Below are 15,754 nucleotides of genomic sequence, written 5' to 3' on the forward strand. Positions count from 1 at the left end.
CATTTTTGAAATTCAATGAAACTTGCCCTCCCCTGGGTCCATCTCTTTTCAGAATCAGAGCAATTCAGATGTTGTTTCAATCAAATGCAATGTGAAGCTGGCCACCAACCAGGAAATGAGTTTCCACCTCCTGGGGAATCTATGGCTGAAATCCCTCAAAGCAGTAAGTGCTCAAGTTCCTCTCTGACTTATACTCCATGCTTGGGCAGTCTTAATCCAGCTAAGGAATGGTAAATCCACAAGAAGATTCAGATCCCTCTCAGTTTCCCAGGAATAGACCCTTCTTTAGGTTCTGCATGGATTGGTTATCTTATTTGTAGGTTATTCTTGGCTAGTATTTCATCCCAGACAAGCCTCCTTTCAAACCCATCCCCTTCACCAATCTTCTTCCATCCTCCCACTCATTCACACTTAACTGAACAATCAATATGTACCCAACACACTATTGTGGAGTACACAACAAGAATAAGACCAAATCTCTGTGCTAAACAACCTATCTTCTAACCATACCACAAGGTATAATTATAATAAAATTAAATATCAATATAAAAGCCAGCATGAAGCAATCAAGCAGTGAAGCAGAAAGGAAACGCTGTATAGGAGGTCAGAGGAAGGAGGACTCATTGTAGGCTGGGATAGTAAAATGAAGCTGCACAAGACAGGTGGGATTGACAAAATATAATTAGGCAACTAAATCTGCTGCCTCGATAATTACAGAAAGCCTTCAAAACTGATGGAAATCTTTTCTAACGTATCCATTATTTTAGATTATCCATTAAGTAGTGTGAGTTAATTGAAGTCTGACTCTCCTTAGATATTTTCTCTCCATCCTTGGATCCTGACAGTCTTCTCTTCAATCCTTGATTATTGAATGGATAAGGCCCTACCTACTAGAGTCTACCTAATGCCACCAAGTTCTCCTAGCTGAAAAATAAATGCCCTTATGCATTGAGTTCAGGGCAAGAGCTAGAGACCAAGGTTGAATGGATGCAGGTAGGGACAGAGAAGCTGGGGAAGGGTCCCAGATAAAGGGCTAAAGAATTGGGAAAATGTGGAGAAAAGGTAAGGGCTATGGATTTCCTTGTCACACTCTGCCCTAGAAGGAGAAACAAGTTTAAATAAGAACCTGGGGCATAACATCCCTGATACATAAATCATAGAATGTTAAAAGCAAGGCACGTCCTTAGATGACATTTACTGGTGGAAAACCTGAGACCCAGAAAAGACTCACTCAAAGTCATACCAGATCCATCACTGTACTGAAAAGAGCATTCGATTTGGAATCTCTCAGGACTTTGGTACTCCGAGTGAACTTGTACAAGTAGTGACTTAATCTCTACCTGGACCTTGGTTTTTTTCATTGGCACATAACAGTCATAACCCAGTAACATCTGCTATTACTGTACATAAAACAAAGGGACTGGCTTAGATGACTTTGAAGTTCCCTTCCCAATCTGTTTATGATCCCAGATCTGACCTTCTCTCCCTTAGTGTCACTAAAGAAATTAAGTTCCCACTGCCTCTGTGCCCCCAATTGGGATCAAAACAGCAAATATTAAGTACCTGCTCTATGCCCTGTCTTGGACACTGTATTAAACCAGCCCAAGAGCCCTTCATCTGAGGCAGCTAACAATGGTGTTGATTCTAGGCTTTTCTCTGGGTCAGAGCTGGGGAAGATGGGTGTCACTAGGAGCCACTGGGAATATGTCAGGTAAAAGAAGAGGGAGGGGAGAAATGAAGAAAGCAGAACCAAAAGAACAACAAACACAATGATTCCAATGATATCTAGAAAATACTCAGACAACAAAGCTCAGGTCAAGATGGAAGATATCAGTCAGCTACAAAAGCAAATACCATGTGGAACTAGTCCAGGGCATTCTATTATGTGGCACTTTTTCCTAATAATATACCTCGTGTGAGGACTGTTTGAAAAGTGTCTTGTATTGAAATATGTTTTTGAAAGAGAAGAATAAGGAAGTCTATAAGAATAAGAAAGAATAGGCATGTGGGCTTTTTCGGGCCTCCAGAAATGCAGAGATGGGTTGGGGGTAGAAGCCTCTCTGTCCAGTACCAGACAACATTCCCTATCTCTGGGCAGCTCAAGTTCAAGTCCTTGAAAATCAAAGTCAACGCAGCATTGCAGCGTCAGTTCCAGAGCCCATTCATCTTCAGGGAAGAGGATCCCAGCCGGGAGGTAAGCTCTGGAAAGGGGTTGGGGCATGGGTTGGGGGAGGAGGCAGGACAAGAACTGGGAAGATCAAACCTGAAAGGGTGACCCTGGCCCACTTTCTCCCTCCCTCCCTGCTCCAGAGCCAGGCCAGCTTACTCCATCCCAGAAGGCAAGGCCTCAAATGGCCAAGGGACTTAGAGGTCCAGATTGTGTTCACTTTCCCCATCCCCCCCCACACCCACCCCCAGGGAAAGGCAAGGCCATCTCTTGAAAGCAAATCAAATAATGCAAGGCAGGTTTTGCAAAACTTAAAGCAATCTATAAAGATAAACAATTTTATTATTTCTCTTCTCTATTCTTCTGGATCTGTCTGTATGATCAGTTTTTTATTAGTTAATAAAACAAGAAATAACATTCATGGGGGCATGACTGGGTAATTGAGTGGGCTGAGAGCCAGGCCTAGAGATGAGAGGTCTTAGGGTCAAATTTGACCTCAAACATTTCCTAGCTGTGTGACCCTGGGCAAGTCACTTAGCCCCCATTGCCTAACCCTTACCACTCTTCTGCCTTGGAACCAATATAGTATTGATTCTAAGGTGGAAGGTAAGGATTAAAAAAAAAAAACAAATCAGTGAGAGTGGCCTCTTATTTTATCTCATTGCCCCTCACACTATGAAATGAAAACCTAAACCCATATAAATAAATAAAATAAATCCTTAAAAGTTATTTGCACATTGATTGTTATTTATGTGCTATTTGAGGGAATCTGATGCTTTAAGCAAGGTATAGAGGTCTGGCAATGCACCTGTATGAGGGAATTTTACTGGGTGATGATGATACAAAGGCCTTGAAGAGAAATCCATCTCATCTACTGACCACCCTCAAGCCCCTGGTGCTCAGGTCACCTAAAAAAGGAGGCAGAAACCAAGACAAGGAAGGGGTTACTTCCAGAACCTAGCCAAGTTAGGAACATGCAGTTCTGCTGCCCTCTCCTGGCTTTCCTTAGGAAAAGTTCCTCATTGGAACTTCTCATTGCTCCCACTTTTTAGGAGGAAGTAGGGGAATAGACTTTCAACCATTTATATGTTAATTGATTCTCTCCCTTTCTCTACGCCCAAGAGCAGGGGAATGAATGGCTGGGGGGGGGGGAGGGAGTTAGGGGGTTAGGGTTGTGAGGATACTCCATTCCCTTTCTGGATACTCAGAAAATCAACCAAAATCATCAAGGACCTAACCTTGTACTAGACACACTAGAGGATACCAAAATGTAGAAAACAAGGCCCCTTTCCTCAAAGAAACTTTCAGTCTATTTGGGATGGCAAGATATATGCCCTTTAAAATATAAGTATAAAAATTTCTAAGTATATGGGTGGTACACATAGCAAATAAATTAGAATTTAGAAGTGGAAAGCATCTTAGAAATCATCTTATCTAACCCCTTTAATTTTCAGATGAGGAGACAGAGCCAAAGAGACTAAATGACTTGCTAAAAGCAATCTTAGCTCTGCTTGGTAGGTAGCAAATTCCACCTCTAGTGTTCTCTTCACTATACCAAGTGCCATGCATGCAGACGTAGCATACAACAGTGTATATGATCACAAATGACTTAATGAAAAAAATAGGGCTTAAATGGACTTTGAAGGTGGATAGAATTCAGAAAGGTGGAGAGGTACAGATAAGCAAGCCATGATGATTGGAATAATGAGGATGAACATCACATGAAAAATGAGAAACTAAAATGACTAGTGTTAATTGGATTATATAGTCCTCTGTAGATTTTAAAATTAATATTCAATGCCTCCAAAGGCATTTTCATAAGGCATATTTATAAGGATTTATTAATATTAAATTAGAGAGCTAGAGAACGCAGGGAACCTTTCCCACTCACCTCACGGGAAAGAGAGAGGCTAGGGCCGCAAGGACTGGTCACCACTCAATTCACGTGAAAAAGCCAAAGAGAGGCCTTTCCCTCAAAACCATATACAATCATGCCAAGGATGCACGTAAAAAGAAAGGAAAAGGAATTGTGAATAATACAGAAAGGAAGTTCGGGTAATGTAGTTTTTTGGGTTTTTTTAGGGATTCAAGAAAATTCTAACTACATATTCCCCCTGTGATCCTTTGGGAGACCAGTCTCCCCAATGTATCATTCAAACATAACTTAACTTAGAACTTTAACTAGAGGCATATATAAATATCATAGTTTTGTTTTGTTTTTTTTAAGTAAAATTACAATAATTTGGAGATAAGAGGGAAATGAAAGGGAGAAAGAACAAAACCAATGTTCGGTGCATTGACAAAAAGCCAATTAGGGGGCAGTCCCCTTTTTTTGGCATGAGAATGTCCATTCAAAATAAATGCATTCAACCCCCAAAGTTCAAATTCGCCATGTCTCAAAGTTCACTCTGGATCTTCTGGTACAGTGGGTATTCTCTGCAGGCATCTTCATGACACCTTCTGGATTCTGGGAGGTAGTCTTCTGTTCTAAATTAGGGTCAAATTCAAATCCAAATTCACAGCAATAACATAGTCCCCTCTGAGGAGAATAACACATTCCCTGCCTGAAGAGGATACAAGGATACATGGTCAAGTCATAAGGTATATGAATCAATTATCAAAAACATCAAAGAATCCAAAGAAATAAAAAATAAAATTCTAGGAAAAAGGAAAAAATTCACAAATCACAACAGGTTTTTGTAGCAATCCATGTCCCATAAGCATTGCAACAACAATCACTCACTAACCCAATTTAGCAGCCTAGACTACAGTAAGTTGTCACATCCTGAAATAAATAGAAAAAGAGACTAGATCTCGAAACAAATGGGAAATAGCATTTACCAGTTCGATCCTTTTCTTCACTTTCAGGGATAATGGAGCTAGAATAATCAATGTTGTGTACTTGATATAGAGTGTGATAAAAGGAAGTCCTATGTCTTAACATATGTTAAGCACTGCAACCTCAAGTCTCACACATGATCAAGTTTTTGCACTCTTTTGCGCAGAATGTCATAGGATTGGTTTGGTTTCTTTTTCCTTTTTGTGCTCATTTGGCACTTCACAGGTCAACTTCTGTGCTCCTTTGTGGTCCGTTTCTCCTTGGATTAGATATATTCATCAAGCAAAAGTCTCATAATATTTAAATAACTAGTGGCAGGTTTCCATCATCCAAAGCTTTTTGGGTATGCATTTATATGCGAGGCAAATGAACATCTTAGCTTATTCTATTGCAAAAATCAAAACAGTCAAAAACCTTTTTAATACTTGTGACATGTGCTTCAAATATAAAAAAATGAGAGAAAAAATCAAACACTGTATGGCATATGTAGAAAGAAAAAACAAAAATATTAAAAATGTGTAGTTTCACAATCACAGAGGTAAAGTATAGAGGCTAATTTCCAAAAATAAGATTCATTTCCTCTTTAACTTGCCATGAACCACAGTGTGAGTGCAAATGAGGTAGATAATGCAATAATATATTTAAGAAAATACAAAAGGAATGACAAAAGGCACATCAGGTCAATATAGGTCACTAATACAAATATTCTGTTGTGAGGTATTATATGTATCATTCAAGTACAAGGATCAACCAAATAAAGTGCAACAAAATAGTGCAAATCCAGCAATAGGGCATTCTTACCACAATCAATAGTCAAATACAATCAATAATCAAATATAATAAGTACAGGCAATTATAATTAGTACAGAGAATTATTCATTATCAATAGAGGGTACTCATTTTACATGACTACAATGAACCCATGAGTCTCTTTCCCCAATTTTAATGGCTGTTGGTGTAGTCAATAGGTCCTGGAATGGTCCATCATAAGCAAGTTCAGTCAACCCAGTACATTTGAAATTCTTTATGTACACACTATCACCTGGGTTCAGATCACGAAGTGAGAAGTCTATGGGGCCTGCTTGAACAGCAGCTCCAGAGTTATGGAGTTCTCACAATTTTGTTTGTAATTGTCTGATATAAGTGGCAATGGTTGTATCCCCTCCTAACAATGAGGTATAGGCAGGGGTAAATGGTTGTGCCTGAATAGGTGGATGTCCAAATAGCATCTCAAATGGTGAGATGTGTAAATCACCTCTGGGTCTGCTTCTAAGATAAAACAGGGCCAGAGGTAGAATTTTGGGCCATTTTAAATGAGTCTCCATGCACAATTTGCCAATCATAGTTTTAAGTTCTTTATTGATTCTTTCAACTTGGCTGGAGCTCTGGGGATGATATGGTGTATGAAATTTAGGAGTTATCCTCAAGCATGAATAAATTTGCAATAAGATCAAATCAGTAAAATGAGTTCCTTTATCAGAATCAATACATGCTAGCAGGCCAAAATGAGGAATAATCTCTTTCAAAAGGACTTTGGCAACAAAAGCCGCTGTGGCCTGAGCAATAGGGAATGCTTCAGGCCACCTGGACAGCTGATCGACTATGACCAGACAAAATTTATACTGTCCAGCTTTTGGCATAGAGATAAAATCAATTTGTAAATGCTTAAACAGTATGTAAGCTAGAAGATGTCCACCAAAGGCTTTTCCTTGAAAAGCATGCTGATTAAAGGCCTGGCAGGTAGGACAAGCTGTACATATTTTGGAGGCAATTGTAGTTATTCCAGGTGCTATCCATACTTTTTTAACAGAGTCTACAATACCTTGGGTGCCGAAATGACCATGTTTATGGATGGAGTGACAAATTTGGTTATAGAAAGCTCTAAGGAGCAGAAGTTTGCCTTCATATGACACCCATACTCCATTTATCTGTTTTGCTTTAAATTTCTGCTTCCTTTTTCCCGCTTCCTTGTCATTATAGGAAAGGGGTAGATCCAAATCATGAGTAATTGTTAGTGGCATAATTAATTCAGGTCCTTCTAAGGCTGCTAGTTTGGCTGCAGAGTCTGTTTAATTGTATCCCCTGAAGACAGGGTCAGTGCCATCTGTGTGTGCAGAGCAGTGAACAACAGCTATGGCTTCACAGAGCTGGATGGCAGAAAGAAGCTCAGTAATAAGGTTTGCATTAGCAATACATTTTCCAACTGATGTTAAGAATCCCCTCTGAAGCCATAACATGCCAACAGCATGACGACATATGTCAAATGCATAATGGGAGTCTGTGTAAATTGTGACCCTTTTATTCTTTGCAATGATACAGGCATGTTTCAAAGCTGTGAGTTCGGCACCTTGTGCGTTTACATGTGAGGGTAAGGAAGTTGACCATAGAGTATCCAATTCTATAACTACCACAGCTCCTGTATAGCTCACACCATCTCATAAAAGAACCATCTGTAAATAATATTAAATCCAAATTATCCAAAGGGGTGTCCAATAAATCATTATGAGGTTTATCAGCAGTGGACACTAAAGATGTACAATTGTATAAAGGTTCTCTGGAAGTTGGCAAATCAGGGAGCAAGGTTGCAGGATTAAGAACTCCACAGTGTTTTAATGTGATATGTTCATTATTCAATAGGGTTATCTCGTATCTCGTAATCCTTTGATCAGTAAAAGCCTGAGTCCTATGTCTTAATAACAATACCTCAACCTCATGCAAGCACATTATGATCAGAGGGCATCCTAATACCAGATCAGCAGATTTAGTTACTAATAAAGCTGTGGCAGCTACTCTTCTAAGGTATGGTGGTGCTCCTGAAGCTACTGGGTCCAGCTGGGCTGAATAATAGGCTACCAGGCATTGAGCAGGTCCCAAAAGTTGAGTTAGAACACCCAAAGCTACCCCTTTCCTTTCATGGACATATAAGGTAAATGGTTTGTCATAATTTGGGATGCATAGAGCAGGGGCAGACAGGATAGCCTGTCTTAAATTTGAAAGCGCTGTTAGGTGTTTCTTTTTCAATTTAAGTGGTTCAGGGACTGAGTTTTTTGTGAGTGATACAAAGGGCTTAGTGATTTCCCCATAGCAAAGGATCCACTGCCGACAAAATCCTGTTGCTCCAAGAATCACCCTCAATTGTTTTTTAGTGGTACAAGCACTTAATTTTTGGATACTTTCAATATGTTTAGGAGAAATTAAATGGGACCCAGCAGTTAAAATAAATCCTAAATATTGCAGTTTGGGGAGATACCACTGAGCTTTGTCTTTAGAGACTTGTGGCCTCTCTTATGTAGCTCCAAAAGAAGATACTTGCTATCCTCTTGGCATGCCTCAGCATTTGGTGAGGCCAAGAGCAAATCATCCATATATTGGATTAAACAGCTGTATTTAAATTTAATGGCATCCGTATCAGCAGTTAAGAATTGTGTGAACAATGTGGAGCTGTCCACAAAACCTTGAGGCAAATGAGCCCAGGTCCACTGTTAACCTTTCCAGGTGAAAGCAAAGATATGCCTGGAATCCTCATGTATATGTATGGAAAAGAAGGCTGAGCACAAGTCTACTACTATAAAGTAAGTAGCTGTGCTAGGAATAGAAGAAATAATAGTTTTTATGTTGGAAACTACAGGGTGTCTCTTTATAACATGATTGTTCATGGCCCTCAAATCCTGGACGAATTGACAGAGATGCTTGCCATCAGGCCCCAATTTTGGCTTTTTAACAGGCAGGATGGGTGTATTGTATTCAGATTTACAGGGAATTATGATGCCTTGGTCAATTAGTGAATTTTTCACTGGGGTAATGCCCTCTATTGCCTCCTTCAAGAGAGGGTACTGAGGAATGGAAGGAGGTGGGATAGATTCAGTTTTAATTTGGACAGGGACAACTGATTTAAGTAGGCCAACATCAGAAGATGATGTGGCCCAGAGAGACTCAGGTATATCAGCTGGGATTTTAAAAGTGGGAGACTCCTTTGTCTAATGACTATCTAAAAGAAGTACAGGGACCAAAGTTAAGGATTCCTCAGGCAATTCCAGTGACATAGAGCCATCTGATGAACAAGTTATTGTGGCTCTAAGCTTGCATAAAAGATCTCTCCCCAGCAAATTTATAGGGGAGCCAGGCATCAAGAGTAAAGAGTGCTCCACATTCAGGGGTCCTATGGACACCATCCTAGGGGAAAGTTTTTGAACCTTTTGGGGTGTCTGTCCCTGATACCCCCACTACATTTATTGATCCTATGGAATTGCAATCTGGGTCAGGTATACTCTTCAATATAGACCTGGAAGCTCCAGTGTCCAAAAGACAGTCATAATAGGTGTTACCCACCTTTAATGTTACATGGGGCTCAAGTGTATGGGGGGTAAGGGGGCAGTGGATGGGGACAATGGGTAGTAAGACATCAGGGTCTGGAAAATGAAAGGTTGTATCCTCTGATTCCTGTGCCCCAACTTCCCCCATACACCTTCATAATCTTTGGGTAGTTCCTTAGGCTCCCCCTTGACGGGCAATAAATAGCACCCTGGATGGTTCAGTGACAAGCTCCACTCAAGATATACTGCTGCAGTGTCATTTGGTATGAGTTATCAATTGCCTGATCCATATTCCTAGAATTGTATCAGTCCTAAAGTTGCAATTCCTGAAGTAATTATTATAATGATTATTCCTATAATTATTTCCATAGTTATTATTCAACTGGTTTCTGATTACTCTTAACAAATTCCTACAGTTTATCATTGTATGGCCCTTCTTCTTACAGAAGTGGCAGATAAGGGATCGATAGTTAGATTCTGGGAGAGGGGCAATTGCCATTGGTTGAGTATCATGCCCTTTTTGTTGTTATCAATTTTATCACTTAAAGAGTCTAGTTTCTTTTGAAACATTTCCATTAAATTATTAGTCTCTTCCTGTTTTTCTTTGTGGCCTTTAACATCAGTTCTCCTTAATTCATCAAGATCTCAGGCCACCTAGGGCAATGTGTTTTAAAGTAATCTTGGACCTCTTTACAAGAGTTATTGACAAATTGTTCCCTTATTTGTCTTGTATCCTTTTCAATAGAAATGTCAAGTTCCATATATCTACCTCCCAGCTCAACGAGCCTATCCATGAATTGGGAGGGTGTCTCATCATTGGATTGTGTAATTTTGGTCCAGGATTGTGGCTTGGCGCATTCTTGCATTGCTTTGAGAATGGCATCCCTACCAAGACATAATTGTGCATATTCTCTGGAGTTGTTATACTGCTATTTAGGATCTTCAGATGGCAAGTGTGCTGCATTGTGTCCTTGGGCTTTGTTAACATGAGAGATAATTTTATTCCTTTCATGTTCCGTAAGGAAAGCCTGGAGCAATTTTTCTACATCTTTATATGGGTCATAGTGAAAAAAATATCATCCACCTTTTTTATTACTATTATTGGTTTTTCCTCATAAGTAGGAGTATCTTGTTTTAATTCCTTTATATTTTGTGGTGTGAAAGGTGTACATTGTTTTAATGTAACCACATCCCCAGCATGTCCTATTATGGACACTTCCCTTAAGGGCAAAAGGCCTTCATAGGAATCATTCAATAGGTGTGGTTTCTGAGAAGCTGACTGTGGGGATACCAAGGCAGCATGGGAAAGAACAGGTATGGTAGGAGGACAAGATTTCCTCAGGGCTGTGATTTGTTGTGAGGTAGGAGAAACAGGTGAGGTAAGGTTAGCCAGGAGTTGCAGAGCATGAGCGAGGTGGTTCAGAGTATAAGAAAGTTCTGCACCAGAGATTTAGTAGAGGGTCCTGTCATCTCTATTTCAGGAGAAATGGGATTTTCCTCTCTTAGTGGTTCAGAAACAGGATTGCAAAAATCAGGCATGTGCTGGGGGAATCTCCCTTTGCCATTTAACCATGGAAGTAATGCACGAAGCAGTTCAATTGAATTTGTATGTTGGTCTGCATTCTCCATTGGGAAGCTTGTTGTGACTTAATAGTCCAGAGGGAAAAAAGAAAATTCTAAGCCATATAAGAAGGAGGAAGCAATCTGGAACCTTATAAGTTCCTAATTGGGCAAAAAGCACAAGAGTTTCTTGTAGAGTAGCATTTATACTGCTAAGCATTGTAATCAAAAGGGTAGATTGAAGGAAAGTGAAAAAGAGAATAATTGTCAATACATATATTTATGTATTTTATTTTAAAAAGTTTTTTATTATATTTCTTATTTGGGGTAGGGGCAGTGTAAGGGGTATTTTGTCTTGTTTTATTTTATTTTATATGATGTCATATGATTTTGTTGGGTTTTATTTGGAAAAAAAATTTTTTTCACTTTATTTGTAATGCTTTTATTTATTTGTTTGTTTGGGTGTTGCTGCCCTCTGACGGCAGAAAACAGCCACTATGGCTCAGCAGGAAAAAGAGGGAAGAAAAAGAAAACAATTTTTTGAGTGTTCAATGCCTCTGGTGGCTAAGTGGCAGCACTACAACAGGAAGGGATAAGAGGCATGGTTAGGGTAGGAGGTGGGAGTAAGGGGCATGATTGTATCTGCCAGAAACCAAAATGGAGGATATGACTACAAAACAGGGCGAGTTTGCTGCTCAGGGAGTCTCAAAGCTGCCGCAGCTGTAAACCGAAAATTGAAGTGGTTATCTTGCTTTTTGAAACCCAAGTTGGGGCAGGGAGGGGTATGGGGATCTTATCTTTTTGCAGGACCAAAGAAAGAGCTTCCAAACAGCTCTCAGATCTTCCAGGCAGTGGTGGGGCAGAAGCAGGGAGAAAGCAGGAAGCCCAGAAATTTCCAGGGCAGGAGGGATTAAGTTGGGGTATGGGGGAGCCTCGGAGTGGAGAGTCTCGGGGTGGGGGTGGGGGCCAGGCAAGGAAGGGAGAAAGGAGAAATAGGAAAAGAGCAACAGTAGCAAGAAGCAGGAGGTCTAGATCTGGCGAATCTAGGAGTAGGAGGGGAAGGAGGATAGCAGTTGAGCAAGGAGAGAGGGGAGTCTTTTAAAGCTTACCAGTCATGGAAGATGAGGCAGCAACAGTTGGTGCAGCGGAAGATGGTTTGGCTGTAGGGGCTAGGAGCAGCTGAAGTCAGTACCTCAAGAAGACAGTGGATTGAGAGCCAGGCCTAGAGACAGGAGGTCCTAGGTTCAAATCTGACCTCAGACACTTCCCAGCTGTGTGACCCTGGGCAAGTCACTTGACTCCCATTGCCTACCCTTACCACTCTTCTGCTTTGGAGCCAATACACAGTATTAACTCCAAGATGGAAGGTATGGGTTTAAAAAAAAAAAAAGAAAAAAAGGCAGTGGGAGGCCCCCAACCAAGTGCTGCTGCTGGGTGGACACTCTCGAAAAAGCTTGAGGCAATGGGGGAGGGGGGAAATCAGCAGAAAAGTGGCAGAAGCAGGGAGTTCTGGGAGAGCCCCGCTGGAGGGCTCTGTGGGAGAGCTGGGAAACTTAGTTCTGCAGGGGATCCCTTCATAAAGTTGCCAAATGTAGATTTTTTTTTTTATTTTAAACCCTTAACTTCTGTGTATTGACTTATAGGTGGAAGAGTGGTAAGGGTAGGCAATGGGGGTCAAGTGACTTGCCCAGGGTCACACAGCTGGGAAGTGTCTGAGGCCAGATTTGAACCTAGGACCTCCCGTCTCCAGGCCTGGCTCTCAATCCACTGAGCTACCCAGCTTCCCCCCCAAATGTAGATTTTAAAATTAATATTCAATGCCTCCAAAGTTTTATATTTCTAAGTTCTTATTAATATTAAATTAGAGAGCTAGAGAACGCAAAGAACCTTTCCCACTCACCTCACGTGGAAGAGAGAGAGGCTAGGGCCACAAGGACTGGTCACCACTCAATTCATGTGGAAGAGCCAAAACCATATATGATCATGCCAAGGATGCAGGTAAAAAGAAAGGAAAAGGAATTGTGGGTAATATAGAAAGGAAGTTTGGGTAATGTAGTTTTTTGTGTATGTGTTGTTTTTGGTTTTTTTTTAGGGATTCAAGATAATTCTAACTACACACCTCCAAGATTGTCTTTTCTGATCTCTGCCTCCCCTCTCTATGTCCCATCTTATCTGGTGGCCTTAGGCCTCAAAGCTCCAAAATCAGTGGATAAAGAAAGCTATTTTAAGGGTAGGATAGCTTTCCCAGTGACCCCTAATTCACACATACTTTCCATATGCCAAGGACAGACTAGGAAGGAGTCCTGGGTAATTGTTATGCAGAGACAGATATTGCCAATTTACAGAGAACCTCCTTCTGAAAGGTGCTGATTCATGGAGGCTTGAGGGGTTGGCTTCCCTATTGGTTGGGCCTTAAATGGAGGAAGAGAGCTGGACTCTGGTCATGCTAGTTCTTTCTAGCATTTTTAGTTAGGATAAGGACCATCTCTAACCTGTACCCCTCATCAGACTAAAAGCTCCACAAGAGCAGAGGCCATGTCTCCTCTCCTAGAAAAGACTATTTTGGCAACATTCAACTAATGGTTTTTCTTGGCTATTGTCCCTTTCAGATCATATTTGAAATCTCTAAGCCAGAGAATTCCCAGATCCCGATTTGGATCATCATTGGAAGCACATTGGGAGGCCTCTTGCTCCTTGCTCTGCTGGTCCTGGCACTCTGGAAGGTGAGGGCCGTGGCTTCAGGCAGCTACTGAGGTGGCACAGCCTAATAATGAGGATGGGAAGCTGGGAAGCCTGGGCATTTCACCCTCATCAGCTCTCCAGGATCTAAACAAATTGCTGACCTCTTGAATACTTCTTCCCCAGGGACCTGAGGTCAGACTCTCCATCTTTCCTCCATGAAACTCCCACTTGCTGCTTCTAGCCTATTATCTAGGCTCTTGCATTGAAGACCATATGTGCTTTTAAGTATGATAGAATTGCAGAGCATCAAAACTATATAAGAAACCTTAAGGAAATCATCTGGTTCAGCCCCTCGTTCTTCAGAGAAGTAAATGAGTCTAGCCTAAATCACACCGTTAAAGCAAGAACAGGGGCCATAACCCAGGTTTCTTATGTCTTAACTGCACATGAATCTTTTAAATTCAATTAAGTAAACATTTACTAAGGACATACTAGTACCTTAAAGTCAACCTGAAGAGATCTTACCTCCTTAATGAAATCTTCCTTTAATGAAAATTTTAGTAGACCAAGTTTTCTTTTAGTCTACTTTCACTTTCTATTATACACACATATACACATACATGCAACACATATACACACACAAACTCTAAATGTTCTTAAATTGTTCTCCAACTGCCCAGGGTATCCCCTGTGAAATCCCACTCAAACCCACCTTTCTATCCCTCCCCACATTAAAACTTAGCAGACTTGAGTCCCAGTACCTGGGAGTTGGGAGAAAAGTCATCTGATAAACTAATTTATAGCAAATTGTTAGACAATGTGTTCCTCCTTCCCAAGAAAGAGCTGCATTTTAACTGTGCTTTCAATGCTTTACCCCTGAGTAGTAAGAGAGGAACGAAATGGAGAACATTTTAGACATTGTGTATTGTGACAAGTCTATTGGCAAAGAGCAGGCCTTTTTTTAGGCCCCTGATATCAAACTACATAGACAGTTGCTTAATTCTACTCATGGTTAGGCTGGCCCTGCCTCTAACCACTGATCCTTTCCATTCATCACCAACATTGCCCCACTGCCATCCCAAGGTATTCCTATTTTCCAAAATTAACTTGCTTGCCTAAAAGAAGCATCCTCATCAGTAATAATCTCTTATAAGTGTATTGTTCCACTTTCACATACATTGTCACATTAGAGCCTCACAGTACAATTGTCAGACTAAACAAGACATAATTATCCTCATTTTACAGACGAGGAGACTGTCTTAAAGAGATAAGTAACAATCAAAGTCAGAAATATAGCAAGTTAGAGGCCAATGACAACCCTAGTCTTCCAATGTTAAGCCCAGTGTTTTTTACTATATTAACAAGTATTTATTCAGAGTTTCTGGAGGCTCCAGACTTGTGACAGGGAGGTAGGAAGAGAGGAGGAAGAAAAGAGTGGTAGTGATGCATGGATAAGATAAGATATTAATTCCTCTCAAGCAGCTTATGAGATCATTTTGAGAAACAGCAAATGCAAACCAAAATGTAATTAAGTATCAACTTGTGCATTCAACTCAAGGAGAATCTGAAAGGGACTATTCTTGTGAGCAGGAGGCTTCATGAACGATGTGAGAGTTAAATGAGGCTTTGAAGGATGGATATAAAGTGGAGGGTTTTAGAGTGATGGGAATCTGGGCCAGTATATAGATAGAAATTATACCATGCCTTGCTTATGGTTAATGAAGAGGGGGTGGTTGTTCCCTTTCAATACCCACAGCTCGGATTCTTTAAAAGTTCCAGTCGAGAGAGGAAAACAGAACAGGAACCCAATGCCAAAGTGCTGGAATGAGGCTCCAAGAGGGTGTGATTCAATGGGGATGGGAGTGCACTTTGTGTCTGGCCCGCATCAGTCTGCTGCCCGTGGAGTGCCTGTCTGACCATCTCTGGACCAACGGGAGAGAAGAAAAGGCATCCCTTTTCAAATGATGTCATCCCAAAGCATAAATTCCCCGGGTGGCTACAGTCCCACTTTCCCCAGAAAGGTACTTCAAACTGGTTTAAAACAGCATTGCTCTACCTAAGCCCTGGTAGCTGAGCACACACATACTCTGCTCCTGCCTGGCTTATCCAGAGATCCAGCTCTGTCTTCTCAGTGTCTCTGTTTAGAGATGCTTTGGGGGAGCATACCTTTCTCGAGGTTCCAGGATGCAAGCA

General features: G+C 40.9%; 1 protein-coding gene across 1 annotated transcript in view; it reads left to right on the top strand.

Moving 5' to 3' along the window:
- The window catches only part of ITGA11 (integrin subunit alpha 11), a 229,127-nt gene extending 213,723 nt beyond the window's left edge, over positions 1-15,404 (top strand). The window contains exons 27-30 of the mRNA XM_044662398.1: positions 53-163; positions 2,099-2,194; positions 13,489-13,602; positions 15,318-15,404. Of these exons, the coding sequence (XP_044518333.1) occupies positions 53-163; positions 2,099-2,194; positions 13,489-13,602; positions 15,318-15,389 (393 nt within the window). The 3' untranslated portion in view covers positions 15,390-15,404. The remainder of the gene's footprint in view (positions 1-52; positions 164-2,098; positions 2,195-13,488; positions 13,603-15,317) is intronic.
- Positions 15,405-15,754: the final 350 nt, after the last annotated feature.

This window comes from Gracilinanus agilis, chromosome 2 (genome assembly GCF_016433145.1).
Source record: "Gracilinanus agilis isolate LMUSP501 chromosome 2, AgileGrace, whole genome shotgun sequence".
Classification (NCBI taxonomy): Eukaryota; Metazoa; Chordata; class Mammalia; order Didelphimorphia; family Didelphidae; genus Gracilinanus; species Gracilinanus agilis.